The sequence below is a fragment of the Zonotrichia leucophrys genome, chromosome 19 (assembly GCF_028769735.1).
Source record: "Zonotrichia leucophrys gambelii isolate GWCS_2022_RI chromosome 19, RI_Zleu_2.0, whole genome shotgun sequence".
In the NCBI taxonomy this organism is placed as follows: Eukaryota; Metazoa; Chordata; class Aves; order Passeriformes; family Passerellidae; genus Zonotrichia; species Zonotrichia leucophrys.
Window position 1 is genome coordinate 10499854 of NC_088188.1, and position 20021 is coordinate 10519874.

General features: G+C 60.4%; 1 protein-coding gene across 1 annotated transcript; it reads left to right on the top strand.

Annotated features, from left to right (window-relative positions):
• Positions 1 to 541: 541 nt before the first annotated feature.
• On the top strand, positions 542 to 19659 carry CUEDC1 (CUE domain containing 1). The gene is made up of 11 exons (XM_064729508.1): positions 542 to 643; positions 12377 to 12823; positions 13327 to 13454; positions 14521 to 14644; positions 16105 to 16273; positions 16813 to 16896; positions 17680 to 17769; positions 18192 to 18285; positions 18420 to 18478; positions 18766 to 18836; positions 19026 to 19659. Exons 2-10 carry the CDS (start codon positions 12533 to 12535, stop codon positions 18831 to 18833), a joined length of 1107 nt encoding a protein of 368 aa, XP_064585578.1. The 5' UTR covers positions 542 to 643; positions 12377 to 12532; the 3' UTR covers positions 18834 to 18836; positions 19026 to 19659.
• Positions 19660 to 20021: the final 362 nt, after the last annotated feature.

Consider the following 20021-nt stretch of genomic DNA (forward strand, 5'->3'; position numbering starts at 1 on the left):
GCTCCAGGCTCCAGAAGCCTGGGACACTCCAAAGGTGTGGAAGAGGCTGAGAGCCAGCCTAGAAATCTGGGATGGATCCATCCATCCATCCATCCATCCATCCATCCATCCATCCATCCATCCATCCATCCATCCATCCATCCCTCCATCCCTCCATCCATCCCTCCATCCCTGGGATGCTGTTCCCCACACATACTGGCCCCCAGGCCACTCAGGGCCGGAGATGCTGACCCCATGGCTGGAGGCGCTGGGGAACCCTGGGGACAAGCCCAAGATACCCAGGACCCCGACAGGGCTCTCTCACCTCGGGGTCCGGGCGGTGCCGCCCCTCGCTGTCCCCGGCCCGGCCGAATCGAGCTCCGCGCTCCCCCCGGGGACACCCCGACCCCGAGGGACACCCCGGTCCCGCGGGCCCCGCACGCCCCCCGCCCCCGCCGCCTCTCGGCGCGGCCCCGCTCTCCGCGCCCCCCCGGCCCGGCCCGGCCCCGGCCCCGGCCCCGGCCCCGCCGCGCCGCCCCCCGCTGCCGGGCACGGCCGCCCCCGCCCGCCCGCCACGTACGTCTCCCGTCCCGGCTCCTTTCCATGGTTCCCGGCGTGACTGGAGCCGCCCGCCGCCGCCCCCGCAGCGCGGCGCCGACCGCCGGTAAGGGGGGGCGGGCCGGGGCTCTTTGTGCGCGGGCCGGGCCGGGCCGGGCCGGGCTGGGCTGGGGCCGGGCTGGGGCGGGCGGTGCCGCTCGGCCTGCGCGGGTCGGGCCCGGAGCCGCGCGGGCCCCGCCGGGGCTGGGGGAGCGGGGGCGCCGCCGGCTCGGCCTCTACCGGGGCCCGGGCGGAGCGGCGGCGGCGGGGCCGGGGCCGGGGCCGCGCCTGTTGCGGCCGCCTGGCCGCCGCTCCGGAGCCGAGCGCCGGGGGCCGCAGCCCCGGCACGGCCCCGCCGCTGCTCCGGCTGCTCGGCTCCGCCGCGGGCCTGGCGGGGCCCCGCGCCCGCCGCGCTCCGGAGCGTCCCGCGAGCGGAGCCCACCGGGCGGCCGAGCCCACGGGCGGTGTGGGGCCAAGGAGGCCGAGCCGAGTGGGGCCAGGGATGGCCAGGGGCCATCCCCGTATGTGCCCAAGAGCCGTCCCGCGTGGGGCCGGGCGCGGGCAGGCTGCCTCGGCCTGGGGCAGGACCCGCGTCCCGCTCAGCCCCGGAGCATCGCCGGTCCCCGAGCGCGACCCCTCCGTGCCACTGGGGCTTTGGATTTGGTGCCTTCCTGCTGCTGGGCATCGTCCCTGTGCCCCGTGCCGCGTTCATGGAGCAGCACGCCTCACACCCGGCATCCCCGCCCGGTGGGCATCACTTGGTGCAGGAGTTGGCCGGGCCCTCGTGTGCCACAGCTCTGGTGGTCACCTCCTGGTGACTTGTGAGTCCCTGACCGGGTGCCCAGCTCAGCCACTCCTGTCATCCTCCGTAAGGATGGAGGGCACCATCCCAGCAGGCTGATCCTCACCTGGGGTTCCTGTCCAGCGCTGAAATTGCTGCCAGGGCGCTGTGGGCAGACGGCGATGGAGAAGGAGTCAAGTGCAAGTCACGGCTCAAAGCAGTGCTCTCCTGCTCCGTCTGTCTCCCAGGCGGGTTGGAAAGGCTCTTTTTTATTATTTTCTTAAAAAGCAGTGGAGTCGCACCTCCTCCTCACACCTCCTCCTGCTGCTGCCACTGACAACAAACACGGGGGCTGGAGCCGTAAGGATTTCCAGGGGAGAACCACCATCCCGGGCTGACCCCCGAGGCTGCCGCTGGGGCTGCCCTGCGGCTGGGGAAGCTGTGGCTTCCCTCACATCCTCCTCCTCCTCCTCCATCGCTAAGAACACAGGCTGGAGCGGCATCTGCTGCGCTGAGAAGCTTTTTGTGGTTTTCGCAGAGGTTTTCCTGTGGAAGTGCTCGGCGGGAGTGCAGCAGCGGGGCAATGAGACCCCGGGGAGCCCTGTGGGAGCGCAGATTGCCTGGGGCTGGGGTGCTGGGAAGGTTTTGGTGGTGGTCATGGCAGAGGAGCCCCTGCCATCAGCTCCTGTGGTGATGCACCTGTGGCCTTTCCCCCCGTGTTATCCAGCCATGCTGTGGTGAGGCTGTGCCTGATGCTGGCACAGCTTTGTGCACCAACACCTGGCTGTCCACAGCCCTGCTGTCAGAGCCTCTGACAGCCAAAACTATTTCTGTCAATGGTGCCCGTCCTCTTCCCAGCCACAGGTTCCTGGGAAAGTTTGAACTTTTCCAGGATTTTTTTTAAAAAGAGCTTTCAAATGAGAAGGAAATGAACAAAACCTGCCGACACCTGATGGCGTTGGTGGCGTGGCTGAGGGGCTTTGCTGTGGCACCAGAGCTGAGGTGCCCCGAGCCCTGGGGAGCAGCACAGCCTGGCAGGGATGCTGGGGCTTATCAGCCTGCAGGGCACAGATGCTGGCAGTGGCAGCGGGAGAGCCAGGAGGGGATCAGAGGGTCATTCATGGTCAGGGTCTGGGCCCTGAGGGTGCAATCCCAGCTGGGATGTGTGGGAAGGGGGCTCTGCCCTAACCCTGGGGGTGGGCTCGCCTGTGCGGTGCTTGTGGTCAGAGCTGGGAGGCTTTAGGCAGCACAAGGTGATGATAATTGATAACTATACAATAAGAAAAAAACTTGAAATAATAGCACAGAGATGGGTGCCTCTCTTGTTGTGGTGGCAGCATCTCTGTCACCATGGCCAGGGTGGTGGAGGGGCATCGGCTGGAGCCTCTGCCCTGCTCGGTGGCGCTGGGTTTGCAGCCCCGGTGTGGGGACCGGGTTTTCCCGGGTCTGTTTTGGATGTTCTGCCCGTTCCCGGGGCCAGCACGGGAGCTGCATGGGCACAGCAGCGACCCTGAATGGAGTGGGAAGCTGGAAGGAGAAAGCAACCCACCGAGCTGGGTGGAAAGCTGGCTGCAAACAACAGGAAATGAGAGCAGGGGGAACATCTGGCTCCAGCTCTTGCACCACTTCCGATGAGCAGCTGCTGCCTGCGGCTCCCTCCGCTCCTCCGGGGTGTCCCAGGGCTGGACCCGGCTGTCCCAGCCCAGGGCACCGCCACCCTGTCCCCATGGCCCGGGGGTCCCGGGGGGCACAGGCTGCGGTGCCCGGCCCGCCCCGCCGGCCGCCTTTGATGCGGCTGAGTGGCAGCGCCATTGTGGCCTCTTTGTGCCTCCCCCGGTGCTCCAGGTCCGCACAAAACCTGCCATGGAAACCGGAGCCAGCGCTGCCCCAGGAAACCCGCAGGCGCAATTAGGAAATGCAAATAGCAATGCAAATCCCCGCCTCGCCTTCCAGGGCTCCCAAAGCCGCCCCTGGGCCACCGATGTCCCTCCGATGTGCCCAGGCCATTGATGTGCCCGGGCCTCTGATGTCCCCACCTGTGCGGATGGGGAAGGTGTCAGCAGGGCCAGCAGGCAGACAGAGCTGCAGTGAGCTGCTCTCGGGGTGCCTCCGGCCCTTTTCCTGTCTCTCCACTCGTGGTGGCAGGACCGGGGCATCTCGGCCGTGCTGAGCGGTGACTCATAGGTGACAATATGACATTGACATTTTTTCCATCCTCTCTGTTGCCCAGCGACAAGCAAACAAACAAGTGTGTCTTCAAAGCCGCAGTGGCTGCCTTGCAGGGACCATCCCCTGGCTGGGCCCGGTCCCTGGGGTCTGCCTGGGTCTCTGGGGGTTTTTTGGGGAGGTAGAGCTGTCCCACAGCCCTGCTAGGACAGTGTGAGCCTGGCAGAGGCAAGGCAGGCTGCTCAGCAGTGAGGACCCTACACCAAAGCACACTGAGAATAGATGGGAAAGGAGATAAAATCCACCCACAAAGAGCTCCAGGAAGCACAGACTCTCCAGGTCATCCTTTCTAGGTGGCATTTGTGAGCACTGGAGACCTGGCTCTGCCTTGGTCCCCAGAGCAGTGTGTGTGGATGGAGTGGGGATAATGGGGCTGGGGAGGATGGACAGTGGAGCAGTTAAGGGTGATGCTGATCTGAGCCATTCCCCTCCCTGGAAGGAAGCAGTAAGGTTTTCTTTTCCATCTGCTGGAGGAGCCATAACTCAGAGCTGAGATTGGAATATGGAGGGCATCATCCACAGCAATAATCCATGTGGGGAATGGCAGATCCTTTATGCCCTGGTCTGGGCCTAATCTACAGCTGTGCCACTTAAAACCAGGCCTTGCTGATGGCTTTTAGTTTTCCAAGCTACAGCCCCTGGGTGCTTTTGTATTGGCGGCTGGAGTGGTGTGGGATGTGCATCCCCATTAGTGGTACGTTTTTCCAGCCCCAGCCTGCTTTTATTGCAGGGAAATGAGCTCTGACTCCTGGAAGTGGTATTTCTTCCTTCTGCCTGACAGCTGGTCGATCCCTGGCCTCGCTCTCGCTTCCCCAGGGAGGCACAGCCGATGGGCACACAGACCCTGCAGAGGGGCCTGGCCCTGTCCTTGGCTCAGGAGGCAGGGCTGAGCAGGGGAACAGGGAGATCACCTCCTGAAAACTGAGAGAACAGTCCTGGAGCTCTGCTGGTGGGGATGGGGACAGGCTTTGGGGAGGATTCCCAACTCCTGGAGCCCAAACTGCTCCTTCTGAAATCCTTGTGCCTTTTACTCTCCCTGGCTGGTGATTGCCACAATTAGTGCAAATCAGCTGGGTTGGGGTACCTGAATAGTACCTGAATTAGTCATGCAAACTTAAAAATAATGAAAGAGAAGCAAGAGGGGTTTTTAAGAAGAACATGACCTGTTGTGGTGGCTGGGCACAGCACGTGGCTGTTGGCAAAGGGGGCAACAAGCAGAGCCATTGCTGGGGGTCTGGGTGCCTTTGCCCCCCAGAACTGGGCTGGCACAGGAATGACTCTGCTGCTGAGGAGACTGAGAGTTTCTCTGGGCCTTGGCCTGGCCTCAAATCCAGGTTAGTGTCCCGTGTAATTTCTGTGGTGTGCTGTGATGGAGCAAACCCAGCGTTCCTCCTCCTGCCAGGGCTTTTCCCTGTGCCGGGATGGAGCAGCCCGTGCTGGCTGGCAGGAGGGGGCTGACGTGGGGCCTTAATTAAATCCCTGTCCCTGGCGAGGTGTAGCCTTTCCAGCAGGTTCTCCTGTGCCGAGCAATGTCACCCAGCAGGAGGGAGGACAAAAGCAATGACAGTGTGACACTGTGTCCCAGGACAGCGAGCGGATGCAGCGCTGCATTGTTGGCTCGGCACTTTCCCGGGATAGCTTGCATCCACCATATGGCTCAGTGACTCATGAAAAACCCTCTGTGTTTGTGTTTCATTAGTCCCCCTCTCCCCTGGCTCTTGTGAGCGTGCTGCTGAGAGGCTCTGGGGATGAGCTGGGCTGTGGCTGGGTCTGCCCTCAGGCTCATCCTGGGTGTCAGGGGTGGATGGGTGACCACAGGGTGGCCAGTGCATGGCAGGTGGGCATCAGGCAGTGACACTTTGTGCCCTCTCTTACTGCTGTGGTGCAAGGGATGGGGAAGTGAGGGGAAAGGTCTCCTCCTCCTCTCCCTGGGGACCCCTGAGGCTGTGGATGTGGTGAGGGAGGTGCAGGACCTTCCCACCACACACGACATGGAAACCCAGCGCCTTTGGTCCTCCCTGGCTGTGGTTTGGTCCCCGAGGGAAGGGGGATCACAGCAGCCACTCTGTGATCACCTTTAAATCTTCTCAGCAGCCCCTCTGGCCAGGGGCCTGTCCTGGTGAATAATTCACCGTGTGCTGGCAGGGAGAGTTTTACTCCACTAATTTTGTTTCCATAGAAACTCGTGCGGTCTGTGCTCCAGAGCTCCGGGTGAATCAATACGGGATTTTTCCTCTGCGCGCTGAGCGACGGCCCTTAAACCCTGATGGCAGGAGAGCAGCCCCAGAGAGGCTGGGCCTGCTCTGCACGGGCTGTCCCTGCCTGTCCCTGCCTGTCCCTGCCTGTCCCTGCCCATCCCTGCCCGTCCCTGCCTCTGTGGGATGCCCAGGGCCTCATCCTGCAGAGATGCTCTGCACCAGCCTGGGGCAGGCTCAGCCCAGTCCATCCCAGTCCATTCCAGTATGTTCCTGCCATGCAGAGAGATGCAGGGGAAGGTCTGCCTCTACTCTTTCTCCCTTTTTCCCTCCTATCCTTTAATTTCTGTGACCCTTGACCTATAATGGCAAATTAGCAATGGGAATCAGCCACACTAATTATCCAGGGAGTGGGGCTGGCCCTGCCCCCAGCCTGGTTCATGTTCCCCCCTCCCCTTTATTGCTCACTGCCCAAACCTAACCCAGAAATTGCCCTGCAGCAAATCCTCCACAGGCCCTGAGCCCCGTCCCCAGGGAATGCCACACACCTTTGTGTCCGCAGGAATTTTTATTTTCTTTCACTCCCAGCTGCTTCCCAGCTTTTGTGCCGAGCTGGGAGCACAAAGGGAGGAGAGGGATAAGCAGTTCCAGACGGGTTTGTGTGACATATGGCGCGAGGGCTTTGTGCAGCAGCTGTGGGGGGACAGCAGCGGGCACGGGGTGCCTGAGCCTCCCTCCTGCCAGCCTTGGCACGGGTAAACTGAGGCAGGGAGCTGGGCATGGGGCTGTCCCATGGGATGGAGGCAGTGCTGGATCCTGGCTGTGTGCGCTGTTCCAGAGCTCTGAGCTGATGGTTCAGCTGGGCCCTGCGTGTTTGATGTCGGCGGTGAAAGCCAGGGGAGGAAAGGTCACTGACACCAGCCACCTCCTGCAATAATCTTATATCAGCCTCTCTGCTTTGGGCAGCCTCGTGGATCTAATTTATTACACGGTGATGCAAGGTGGAGTTGAGGAGAGTCGCAGTTAAACCGTACAAAGGGATGCCGGGTCACTTTAATCGCTCACACTTGCTTGACCTATTTTTTTTTAATCCCTTCCTGGAAACCTTATTTCATGTTTGAATTCCCTCAACTATTTTAGGAATGTCGTCCTGCCAAGATCAAATTACTTTCAATGAAACCAGTGCAGGGCGGCCTCGCAAGGCAGGCGACATTTGGACGAGGATCCAGCGCTGCCTCATTAACGTGGGCTTAGTTTGGGGCGGGGGCTGCGGTCCTGCAGCAGAAAAGGTGTGAGAGCCAAGCGGGGATTAGCGCTGCACAATGCCCAGGGGCAGGGGGTGGCTCTGCCTGCCTTGGCACCGAGGGCTGGGGCACCAGGAGCCCCTGGCAGCCTGGCACTGGCAGGGAAGGTGGGTGCAGCAGTGCAGCCCTGCCTGGCTCTCAGCTCAGAGTGTTTAGCGGGGTGTTGGTGGTTTAGGAGCCAGCTGGGTGCTGTGCAGGGCCACATCACAAAGGGCTCCCATGAATCTGTCCCGAGGGAGGGCACGCAGCCCTGGTGGGAGAGCAGTGGGTGCCCCGAGCTGCATCCCTTACAGGTGCATCCCGAGTGTTCAGGGGGCTGCAGTGTCCAGGGCTCCCTGGAAAGCAGGAGAGCACCTGGGCAGGGATTGGGATCACTCCGTGGCTCTCCTGGTTCCTCTGCACTTGCCCTGGGAGCCAAGAGAGGAATTTCCTGCTGCAGAGAGGTTGGTGCTGCACAGGTTCCCAAGCAGGGCTTACTTGTGCTCGCCTCCCTGATTGCTTTTGCTTTTGAAAAGGGCTTAAACCCAGCTGTTTTAATACTCGGCAGAACAAGTATTAAAGGAGATCCTCAGGTGCTTATTTGTTTCCATGAGAAAGGATTTGCTCAGAGCAGTTTTCCCGGGCTGTGGGCCCAGGAGGGGTGCACAGCATCCCCTGAGGCTGAGAGGAAGGTGACAAGGGGATTTAGGAAAGACTGTTAGGGGCCCATCCTGCACATCCTTGGCACGTTTGCTGGTAGAGAATAGCGTAATTTCTGTTCCTGATCATACACTTTTCATCCCAATTTCAGTCCTGTTACAGTCACACCTGCAGCTGCTGAGCAGTCACGTTCCCAGACTTCTCGTTCCCACACTGAGCAATCCCCTTGCAGGGGCCTGGCTGCAGAACTCAGCACATCTGCTCTGGACAGAGCCACTACTTCTGCTTTAACATCCTTGAGTTTTGAGACTTCTTCCAAGAGTCTTCCCTCCTGGAACCGGGGGAGCTGTCAGCCCTTTTCTCCAAATAATCCTGTGATGGAAATGCTTCTGCACGTCTGCTCTGCATCCCCAGCTGAGGCACCACGGGCCTGGGCTTGCAGCCACCACGGGATGAGTGCCCTGAGGGCTGGGGAGTGTGGGCTGGGGGTCCCTGCCCTCGGGGCTGGGGGTCCCTGCCCTCGGTGGTGTCCCCCCATCCTGGCTGCAGAGGGGGTCCAGGTTCCCATGTGTTTTCAGGGGGATCCGTGAGCACAGCGTGGCAAGAGCAGGGGAGAAGGAGCTGGGCAGTGTCTGAGCAGTCCCATCTGCTGTCTGAGCCGCAGCAGACACTGGGGAAGGGAATATTCTGGTCTGCACTCGGTGCCAAGGCTGTTCCCTGAGCAGGGAGGGCTGTGAGCCATCAGCCCCAGCGCTTTTCCAGCTGCTGGCTCTCCGGTGGGGCTGTGCTGAGCCGAGCAACTGCTGCTGCCAGCCCCACATTCCCGTCTGACCCACCCCCGGGATTATCCAGCTGCTCTTCCCGGGCAGCTGGGGCCAGCAGCCTCTCTGGAGCTTCCCCTGGGGCCGTCCCTCCATGGAAGAGCCCATTTTTGGGAGGTACAGAGTGCCGGCTGCCTGGCTGGGTGAGAGCAGCCGTGCCAGGCAGGATGCCGGGGGCACAGGAGGATGTTCCTGCCAGGCTGTGGGCATTGTCCCTCCCCAGGAGCCTGACTGAGGCCTTCTCCTGGCTCTGCTCTCGTCCTTGGCACTGGCAGGGGTGGCTCTGAATTGTGCAAGGCACTGGCAGCCTGGGTGGTACAGGGTGAACCCCTGGGCTGGCAGAGGGAGCTGCCCCCCAAGGCCAGCTCCTGTTTGGTTGTATTTTATGGGTTTGAGTGGTGAGCCAAGGGTGTGCCAGTGCCTGAGCACTGAGACAGCAGTCGTGTGGGACAGTGTCCTGTGCTCTCCTGGCTGTGCAGTGACACAAAACAGCATTTCCAGTGCCAGCCCTGTGGAGGCACCTGGATAAAAGCTGGTGTGGATGTGGCATTGTGGCAGCCCTTCCTACCCAGTGCTGGCCCTGTGACCTGTGGGACGGGGACACGCAGACCAGGAGCCTGCAAAGCCTTTAAGCTCCTCCTGTGATGGGCACAGCAGAAGGGTGAGGGATTATGCCTGGGTTTGGAGGATGAATCACAGCATCAGGGTCCTTGTGCAGGCAGCAGGGCAGGAGCTGTTGTCAGGCAGCAGCCAAGGAGTCATCCCAGGCTGGTTCTGCACGTGGGGCTGGAGGGCAGAGGGGCCCAGCCCGTGCCCTGAGCCCCTGTGCCCGCGTGGGCTGAGGGCACAGCTAAACTCTTCTTTCCTTTTTGGGAAATCCAAGGGATTTTGCTTTTCCTGGCATCTCCCCAGCCCCTCACTGACATCACAGAAGGAAGGGCCAGGGACATGCTGAGCCCTTCCCCAGCTGCCCCGGGTCCTGCTCCCTCCCCGCTGCCCACCTGAGCACTGAGGGGCTGGGGGAGCTCAGGGTCCGGATACCTGTTGGTGTTTGGAACCAGCTCCTGCCAACAGCGCCACTGGCGCTTCCCTGGGTTTTCACTCATGCTGATGCAGTGATTTGCATTTCTTTGGATTAGCAGCAGGACTTTGAAAAATGGGTTTAAAAGCCTCCAGGGCATGTGAACTGCCCTGGTCTGTGTGGCCCCTGCCAGCCCCGAATTCCTGGGGTATCTCAGGGCAGGGAAGGTCCCAGCACATTCCCCTGGGACTCTTTGAAGCCAGATGTGCAGCGGTGCCTTTCTGCTGTAAAATATCTTGTCCCCAATTGTGTTCAGATTCTGACCAGAGGATTTCCATGGCTCAGCACGTTGCTATCCAGCACTTCCAGGGAGCTGTCCCAGCCTCCCGTGGCCAACACCTCCCCTGAGTTGGTGTTGGCAACAGGGGGATTGCCAGTGCCTGGCACAGCCCTCCTGGTTACAGGGAAGCCTTTAAATACACACTCAAAGGTCAAATGCTGGGACACAAAGATTCCCCAGCCCACGTACTTTGGTTGCTTTATGGAGATCTGGAGAATTCCAGCCTGATTTTGGGGGGTTATTGTGCTGTTGGAGGTTTATGGGCTGGCACAGCATTGCTGAGGCAATGGTTCTGCACAGAAACTCCCATCTCCATCCCTGGATTGTGGCTGTGTGTGTATCCAGCATAAGCTGTGTTCCCGTGGGTGTCCAGGCTCTTGGAGTAGCCAAATCTTGTAAGGAGGTGTGTACCCTGTGAATGTGTTACAACTCAATTTAATACGTGACTAAACCAGCCATGCAATATTGCAATTAAAGTATAATTCCAGAGGTGTGAACAATGCTGGCTCTTGGCTGGAGTGAGTCAGGGGAGCGGAGGAGGAAGCGAGCAGCAGTGTTTTATTAATTGACTCCAGCGGATTTATTTGTCCTCAGTGAATAGAGCCGGGCAGAGCTGTCGGGATTGTTCCTGCTCTGCTCCACGCCTGGCTCCTGGCAAGCTGATCCTGGGGACTGAATTACGGGATGGAGACAGTTCCTGGCTGAGTGACCACTTAAATGGATATTATTAGTGAGCAGGAGCGAGCTGGGGGCTCCTGGTGCTGTTTGGAAATGGCCCCTGGTGCCCGACAGTGATTCTGCTGCTGCTTTTCCCTGGGTCCTGTCCTGCCTGGCAGCAAATGCCACAGGAGGTGGCACTGGATGGCCCCTGGCACCTGCTCAGCCCAGGGACCGACTGATGCATCCAGATGGAAATGCTTCCAGGATTACAGAAAAGCCAGGAAGGAGAGCAGGGTGTGCCTGGAGCAGGGATCATCCCTGTGATTCCTCTGGTACAGCAGCAGTGCTGTCCCTGGGATGAAGGTGGGGGTAAATTAGCAGTGGGGCAAAAGGTGAGCTTCTCCCCAAGCTCCCACTGAGTTCCCCATGTATTGCAAGTGTGTTTTGTTCTCAGCAGCCTCTGGAAGCCCCTTGGAGCAGCTCGGGGCTGTGGCTGTCACACATGGTCTTGCTGGGCAGGGGAGAGCCCAGGTGACCTTCAGAGGTGACTGCTCCTCTTAATGGCTTGGAATCTGATTATACCATTTCGCTAAGAAATGTGCTTGGCACGTTCTTCTGCATTAAATACCATTTAGGGACAGTTATCCTGAACTCTCTGCCTGCCGCTTAGGAAAAAGCCTTTGAAAATGATATTATGGATCAAAAGTGTTCCTGGGGTAATTCTGTTTCAAACAGTGGAGTTAATCCAGAACTGAATTTGGCCCTGCATTTTCAAACGAGAAGCAGTAGCTGTATAATCTGTTTATGGTTTTAAAGTGAATGTTAATCTTGGATTTGGTAGCTTTTCCAAAAGGTCGATTTGCCGTGCCGCAGAGCATTTCAGCCCCCTGCCCTGACACTCTCTGAGCCGACTCCATGTTTTATTTTAAAGAGTGATTTTACCGTGTTTATAAATACATGTCAAACCTGGAAACGTTAACTCTGGGCAGTGGAAGTAATGCCATTTTTCTTGCCTTGCATTTTGCTGGTACAACTCCTGGCACGGCACGTCCAGGCTCCGCCGTGCCGGGCCCGCTGTGGGGATGGCTCTGTCCCACGAGGATGCAGTGGGATGGGTGGAACGGAACAGAATGTGCCCTGCTGAGACAGGGCAGCCTCTGGGTGCTGTCCCTGGTGACTGTGTCCCATGGGTGACTGTGTCCCATGGGTGACTGTGTCTGTGTCCCACGGGTGACTGTGTCTGTGTCTCATGGTGACTGTGTCCCCTGGGTGATTGTGTCCCTGGTGACCGTGTCCGTGTCCCCTGGTGACCGTGTCCATGTCCCCTGGGTGACTGTGTCTGTGTCCCCTGGTGACCATGCTCCCTGGGTGACCATGTCCCCTGGGTGACTGTGTCTGTGTCCCCTGGTGACCGTGTCCGTGTCCCCCGATGACTGTATCCCTTGGTGACTGTGTCCCCTGGTGACCGTGTCTGTGTCCCATGGGTGACTGTGTCCCCTGGTGACTTTGTCCAGTGTTGACTGTGTCCCCTGGGTGACCGTGTCTGTGTCCCTTGGGTGACTGTGTCCCATAGGTGACTGTGTCCCCTGGTGACTGTGACCATGTCCCCTGGTGACTGTGTCCAGTGTTGACTGTGTCCTCTGGGTGACCGTGTCCGTGTCCCCTGGTGACCATGTTTCCTGGGTGACCATGTCCCTTGGGTGGCTCTGTCCCCTGGTGTCCATGTCCCCCGGTGACCGTGTCCGTGTCCCCTGGTGACCATGTCCCCTGGTGTCCATGTCCCCCGGTGACCGTGTCCGTGTCCCCTCCGCAGGTGGCAGGATGCAGCCGTGCGCCGGGGGCTGACGCGGAGCCGCCGGCCGCGGGGAGCGGGAGCCCCGCCGCCCACCCATGGTCGCGGCTGGCAGCCGGGGCAGCCCCCGGTGAGCAGGGGCACAGCCGGGCACGCCGGGCCCGCAGCCGCCCCGCCATGACGAGCCTGTTCCGCCGCAGCAGCAGCAACGGCGGCTCCCGCGGCGGCTCCTCCGCCCAGGAGCTCAACAACAGCCGCCCCGCCAGGCAGGTGCGGCGCCTGGAGTTCAACCAGGCCATGGAGGACTTCAAGACCATGTTCCCCAACATGGACTACGACATCATCGAGTGCGTCTTGAGGGCCAACAACGGCGCCGTGGACGCCACCATCGACCAGCTCCTGCAGATGAACCTGGACGGCAGCGGCTGCGACGACAGCTCCGACTCGGAGGACAGCATCCCCCCCGAGGTACCGGCCTGGGGCTCCCCTCTGGGGGCTCTGCCTTCCACGCCTGGGGCACATCAGTCTCATCCTGCCTCCTCCTGCCCAGCACGGTGCTACTCAGCTGCTGCAGGCAGGCAGAGGATGGAGTGCCCGGATCGGCTGGGCTGCTGCACCAAGGGTTGGCTTGGGCAGTGCTTCAGGCTCAGGCCAAGTGTTCTCCCCACTCTCACTCACCCCAAAACCCATCAGGAACCCTTCTGCTGCTGTCAGAGAGACTCCGTGGGGCTGTGTGCACCAAGGGTAGGCTCAGCCACCCTCTTCCCTTGAAAGCAGTACCTCCAAACTCCACCAAACTCCAAACTCCACCAAAAGCCCCCTGGGTGCAGGAGGCCCAGTGCCAGCAGGTTGCCCCATCCTTGCAGCACCATTCAGCCTGGGCCATCCCTGGTTTGCTGCTGCACGTGGGGCTCTGGCCCGCTGGGGAACATTTCCCTGTCCTGCCCTCACCCCCTCCTCTCACCCTGCAGATCTTGGAGCGGACCCTGGAGCCGGACAGCTCGGACGAGGAGCCCCCTCCCGTGTACTCCCCTCCTGCCTACGAGAGCCAGGCCTTGGGCAGCCGCTACCCCCGCGCCCCACCCACGCCCCCGCCCAGGTGAGACCCTGCCCCGCACAGCTCCTGCTCCTGGGGCACCTGTGCCAGCACTCGGGGTCAGGCTGAGCTCCTGGGGCACCCTGTGCCAGCACCTGGTGTCAGGCTGTGCTTCTGGGGCACCCTGTGCCAGCACCCGGGGTCAGGCTGAGCTCCTGGGGCACCTCTGCCAGCACCCGGGGTCAGGTTGAGCTCCTGGGGCACCCTGTGCAGGTCAGGCTGAGCTCCTGGGGCACCTCTGCCAGCACCTGGTGTCAGGCTGTGCTTCTGGGGCACCGTGTGCAGGTCAGGCTGAGCTCCTGGGCACCCTGTGTGGGTCAGGCTGCACCAGCTGGCCGTGGCATGGCTGTCTGGCCCTGCTCCTTATAGGGTCCAGTGAGACAAAGCCAAGGGAGATGAATGAAGCTCGCAGCTGGCTCAAAAATGCCTGTGAGGGTCTGAACCACCAACAGCTGAGGGGCCGGAAAGCCTCTCTGGCAGCGTGTGGAATGGCAAAAATCAGCTCGTGGGCGGGGAGCGCTCACTGCTGCTGCTGCTGGAAAACACCAGGTGCTGGGCCAGCCCCACCCTGGCTGGCTGCTCACCACACACCTCGGCTGGATCACTTGGCCCCTGCAGCACCGCTCTGTGGGACAGCAAGAGTGAGCCCTGGGCAGCTCTGTGCCAGCCCTGCCCTCTGTGCAGGCTGGGTGTGACACTGGGAGAGGGACATTTGTCAGCTTTGTGGGCAAATCCCTGCAGTGCTGGGGCTCCACTGGGCTGGTTTTTGGGAGGAGAAGGAAAACCCAGCATGCAGAGTTGCAGGGCAGGGCTTGAAATACAGCTCCCAAATATTCCAAACCTTCTGAGAAAGCTTTCATGCTCCAGAGCTGATGGTAACACTGCAGGTTTGGGGATGTGTTGGGGTTTTGTGGTTTCCAGGACTGCTGGTGGAGCCGGGCAGGCCCTGCTGTGCCAGGCCCTGCTGTGCCAGGCCCTGTGCCACGCTGCCACAAGGTGTTGTGCTGGTGCTGGTGCTGGTGTTGGTGGGTTTCTCCTCAGCAGAGGTGCCCCTGTTCTTGCCCCACAGGACGGACGTGCCCTGTCCCAGCAGCACTGTGCACTACAGGAACTGGAACCCACCACTGCTGGGCAACCTCCCCGAGGACTTCCTGCGCATCCTGCCCCAGCAGACTGCCCCAGCTGGCACACAGGTGAGCTTGGGCACCCCTTCCAGCCTGCTCGTGGGGTGGCAGGGACACCATCCCCGTGCTCAGCCTCCCTGAGCTTGCAGCATCAGCACGCTGGGTACCAGGTGTGGACTAACCCAAAAGTTCTGGAGTGTGTCCTGTTCAAGACAATGAAGTGGGCAAGGGGTGAAAGAGCTCTCAGCAAAGCTTTGGTATTTTTCCTGCTTTGTCCCAGATTAGTGCCAGAAATGCCACTTGCCATAAGCACCTAATGTTCTCAATTATTTGAACATCTTGCCTGCTGCTCTGGTGAGGAGCAGCAGGACCAGTAATGCTCCTAAGGAGAGCAGCACTGCCAGGGCACTTGAGGGCTGCTGCAGTGGAATTTGGGTGGGAAACCTAGTGCAAACCAGAGGATTTTCCCCTGGGAAATCACAGTCCACATGTGCTCCATGGCTGTTTTACAAACAACATTTGGGTGCCAGCAGCAGGGCAGGCAATGGGCAGCATCCCTTGGGGAACAAGCAGCCCCAACACATGCTGGGCATCATCCCTCAGCCCTTTGCTAACACAGGAACCCCTAAATGGATCCAGCACCCTCCTGGCATGGAGGGGCTGCAGGCACCCTGCTCCTCACTCTCGTTTTGTCTCCAAAGGCAGCCTGCCACGTTTTCATGAATGATTGCCCTGCAAGTTGAGCTGCACGGGCTCTATTACCTTTCTGGGAATAGGAGCGTGCCAATTCATTTGGGCTCAGGGGGACGAGAGGAGCAGCTGCCCTTTTCTTTCCCCAGTAATTGTGTGCTTTTGCTTTTTATGGCTCTCTGGGAGCAGCTACAAATCAGATAAATATTGTAGGCAGGGATGAGGCTGTGCTGCTCCCCAGGTGTGAGGTGTGACGTGCCTCGTGCAGGGGTGTTTGTCAGCAGGACGCTGCAGGCTCTGCTCTTTGGAGATGGGAGATAAAGCAGCGATTCTCGTACCTCCACACCAGGTTCTGCTATGGCACAACCCCATGGCTTAGAGTTAAAAGTCCCTGCCAGCCTGTGCTCTGCTGAAGGAGCTCCAGAAGGCTCCCGCGTGGGATGTGTGTCCCCTCTGCCCTGTTCCCATTCCCAAGGGGCAGAGGCAGTGCTGCCCTGTCCCCGTTTGTCCCTTTTGGCCCTTTGGGCTGTTGGGCAGAGGAGGGAGGGCCTCTCAGGGAGCAGCAGTGGGTGCCCCGGGGCTGGGGCAGCAGTGGGTGCCCCTGTGGGAGCAGCAGTGGGTGCCCCTGGGCTGGGGCAGCAGTGGGTGCCCTCTCAGGGAGCAGCAGTGGGTGCCCCTGTGGGAGCAGCAGTGGGTGCCCCTCTTGGAGCAGCAGTGGGTGCCCCGGGGCTGGGGCAGCTGCGGTGTCACACACAGAGGGGCAGGAGGCCGAGCTCAGCCCCGGGGCTGCTGCAGGGACCCCGAGAGCAGCACCCAGCGTGTCCTGTTTGCCTCGGCAGGGCTCCCCCCGCTGCCGGCAGCCCGTGCCCCGGGGCCAGGGCTCGCTGGAGCAGGAGCGCCGCTGGAAGCAGTACCTGGAGGACGAGCGCATCGCCCTCTTCCTGCAGAACGAAGAGTTCATGAAGGAGCTCCAGAGGAACCGGGACTTCCTGCTCGCCCTGGAGAGAGGTGAAAGGCCCTTCAGAAACTTCTGCTTTTTGGGCGTGTGCCCTGCTGAGGCTCTGCCTGCTGGGAGCGGTGCCCTGCCCGTGGGATCAGGGCTTGTGCCAAAGCAGAGCCAGTACAAGATGTGGCTGGGCTGGGCTGTGGTCTGAGCTGCCCACACTGCCGGGCTGCTCCCTGGCCTCCTGCTCTGCCCCCCTGCCCAGCCCTCTGCAGAATCTCTGGCAGAGCCCAGCAGAATCCATGGCAAGGAGCTTTGGGAATGGCCTCTGAGCCCTGCCCAGCCCTGCCAGTGGTGCTCTGCAGGGTCCTGGCAGCACTGTCCCTGCAGGAAAGCCACAGGTGTGCTAGTGTGTGCTTGTGGTGGGTGGGCAGCTCCTCTGCTGCTGTAGGCTCCCACCCAAGGCCTCGTGGTCACTGTGCTGAAGCAAAGCCCAGCTCCCTCCCTTGCCAGCAGCCACGGGCTGTGAGGGGAGCGGGGAGCTGAGCCATGTGCTCTGCCTCCAGGGCCTGATCGAGCGGGCGCTGCGCTTTTTGTGTTTCAGATCGATTGAAATATGAGTCAAAAAAATCCAAGTCGACTGGTGTTGCTGTCAGCAACGACTTTGGTTTCTCCTCTGTATTATCAGGTAACTTCCAAGAGATATGTGAGCATTGTGTCCCCACAGCAGGATCCCCCACAGCCCTGCATTCCCATCCCTCTGCCCAGCTGCCCCCAGAGTGGCTGTGGAGGAGGAAAGTGCTGATCCCTCCCTGCTGCCCTCCCAGCACAGAGGGGAGCTGGTGGGTCTTGGGGGTGGGTGCTCCTCCCTCCCCATGTGGAGGTGCTGCTGCATCCTGCCTCCATCCATCCCTGCCTGGGCTGGAGCAGAGGATTGTGCCTGCAGGCATAATGACTGTTCTGGGTAATCCTGATTAACCTCGGAGCACAGCAGCTGCCCAGAGTCAGAATTAGAGCTGGTATTTGTCGATGGCCCCATGTGGGGATGGGCAGGCCTGGGCAGCCTGGCAAGGCTCCAGCTGGGCTCCCAGACCTGGGGAGCAGGGCCATGGCTCTGGGGTCTCTGTTCCTGACCCAGATGGGCTTGCTGCTGATCCACTGGGTAGCATCATCCAACACCCAGAGCACAGTCAGAGCCCGGGGGAATTTGGAGCTGCTGACCCTGGAGGGAGGTGCTGGTGCTGGGGCTGAGCCCCTGTGAGGGTGTGCTGCCAGCCCACGGCTCTGCACTCCTGGTCCCAGGGGTTGTGTCCCCAGAGGGTCCCCATCCACAGCCAGCCCACCCTCATCCCACCTGCTCTGCCCCTCTGCCCTTGGCTGCTGCTGGAACTGAATGATTTGTCACAGCCCCCTCTCCAGGCAGGCAGGCAGGCCCTCCCGGTGAGCCGTGTTTGGGGTGTTTGCCTTGCAGGTGAGGGAGCTCCCTCTGGAGCCAGCGAGGCCGGCGGGGCCGTGTCCGACGATGCCTTATTCCGAGACAAGCTCAAGCACATGGGCAAATGTGAGTGTGCAGGGCCCGGGCTGGCACCTGGCAGGGCTGGGGGGCAGCTGGGAGTGGGGTGGGCAGGGGGAATGGCAGCAGTACCTGGCACTCTCCCAGACTCAGGCACAGCCTGATTTTCCCACCACAGACTAGAGCAAGGCCCTTGGGTGGCCCCAGCTGGGCTGAGGGCACTGGGAACACTGGGAGGGGTGGGTAAGGAAGGTCATGAAAATCCCAGAAAAAGGGGAAAACATGAGCACCTCCCACCAGGAACCAAAGTGTCCCTGTCTCCCTCCCCGATTCTGAGCATCACCACAGGGTGTTGGGTGTGGGTGGCTCTCACTCCCCTGGCCCTGCCCCTCTCCTTTCCCCTGCCTGTGGCAGCTTTGGGAGGGGTTTTGGGGTTTGGGTGAGACCCTCAGGCAGCTGCTTCCTTCCAGCCACGCGCAAGAAGCTGTTTGAACTCGCCAGAGCCTTCTCCGAGAAGACAAAGATGAGGAAATCAAAAAGAAAACACTTGTTGAAGCACCAGGTGTATCCTGAAAGGGCTGTGGGGCAGGGGAGGCTCCCCAAGGGCTCCTGTGTGGCTGGAGCATGGGCTGGGAGGGTGGCTGTGGTCCCTGGCCACATCCTGGCCCCACAGTGGTTTTCCTTAGCGGAGGGAGCAGGATGGGGACAGCAGCCTCCACAGCAAATCTTCTGGATGACGTGGAAGGACATGCATATGGTAAGGAGTGCTGTGCCAGGCTGTGCTGGGTGTGCTGGGCTTGGCAGGCTGGGTCCATGGTGCCACATCCCCCCAGGGCTGGCTCAGGTGTGAATGCCTGGCAGAAATACCCTGTGGGCCAGAAGCCTCTATCTATAAAGAAACTCCCCGAGTGCCACTGGGAATTGTCTCTCTGAGCAAGGAGACCCTGCCCTGGGGAAGCTGGGCTGCCTCCCCCGGGCTGGCACCGTGGTGCAGGGGTGCCCTGGTGTGGAGGTGCTGCAGCCTCACCTGCCTCTGCCTTGCAGATGAAGAGTTCCAAGCACGGCGGCAGCAGCTCCGCGAGGAGGAGGAGACGCCGAAGGAGGGGCAGTAAACGGTGAGAGGCGCCTGGGGATGGGTGGGTGATCACCTGGGTGTGCATGGCCCAGCCTGGCTGGAGGAAGAGCCAGTGCTGTAGGCTGGGTCCAGAGTGTGTCCGGGTGGGGACAAGCCCTGTCAGTGGCCATGGTGCTGTCACTGTGTGGCTGAGGCTGAGCACCTGCTGTTCTCCTTCCCATCCCTGCAGGTCCCAGCTCTGGGGTTCCTTGCTGGCACAGGACGTGCACGAGGCTTCATCAGGAGATGGCTGAAAAAGGAAAAACCCACCCAACAAACCACCCAGATTTTGGCTGTTCCCCCTCTGCTGCTGTACTCCTCTGAAGTACAAGTATCGAAGTGAGGCACAGTGTTTTCTTACCAATGGTTTGAAAACGACTTTTCCTATCGAGAAAATCAGCCAAAAAGGCAAAAAAAAAAAGGCAAAAAAAAAAGCGGGCAGCTGCTGCGAGTGAGCGGCTGCGGCTGTGGAGGAGCCAGCGAGCTGGGCTGGGGCAGCCCCGCCTGCTCCCCGGCCGGCGGCACGGGAGGAACTAAATGGAATCAGCGCTACTAACGAGGATCCAGTCCCACGCGGGGTCTGCCCGGCCGGAGCACTCCTGAACATATCTGTAGGGGTCTGATGTGACTGCACTCTGCGCACACCGGAACAAAAACCACGCCAGAAAGGGAAGCTAACAGCCGTTGTCTATTATTGCTAGGAGTAATGAGCAGAGATTCAGATCAGGTAATAGTCAAATAATATAAATTGTTTATAAAGGAAAGGCCTTCTTTTCCTAGGCGTTTCACTTTGAATTAAACATTTGCCTTCGGCATTGCTACAACTGCCTTGAAGTTGGCGAGCTTTGTGGGGCAGCATCAAGGGCTGGATTCCTCACCGGTTTAACCCTCACTGATGGAGCAGGACACGTCCCACGGGGTGTGGGGTGCTGGGGGTGCCTGCTCACCTCACTGTAGGTGAGAGGCAGAGCCCAAGCCAGGGGCTGGCAGGGCTGGTGGAAGTGTGTCCAGCACACAGTTTGTACCAGGGCCTGGCGCACTGCTGGGTTTGGTGCGGGGCAGGAGCAGAGCCCCTTCCTCGTGCCCGCAGCGCCGGGATCCTGCAGCTCTCGGAGATGCTGTCAGGCTAAAAATAATTACATAAACAAATTCCTTCGCTGTGTAAGTAATGAGTGACGAGCGTAAA

What these genes read in the sequence shown, in the direction of transcription:
- CUEDC1 (XM_064729508.1), top strand. Translation starts at nt 12,533, where the DNA reads ATGACGAGCCTGTTCCGCCGCAGCAGCAGCAACGGCGGCTCCCGCGGC. An exon ending in CTGCCCCAGCTGGCACACAG is followed by an intron (nt 14,645 to 16,104) that starts GTGAGCTTGGGC and finishes TTGCCTCGGCAG; the next exon opens with GGCTCCCCCCGCTGCCGGCA. An exon ending in CGTGGAAGGACATGCATATG is followed by an intron (nt 18,479 to 18,765) that starts GTAAGGAGTGCT and finishes TCTGCCTTGCAG; the next exon opens with ATGAAGAGTTCCAAGCACGG.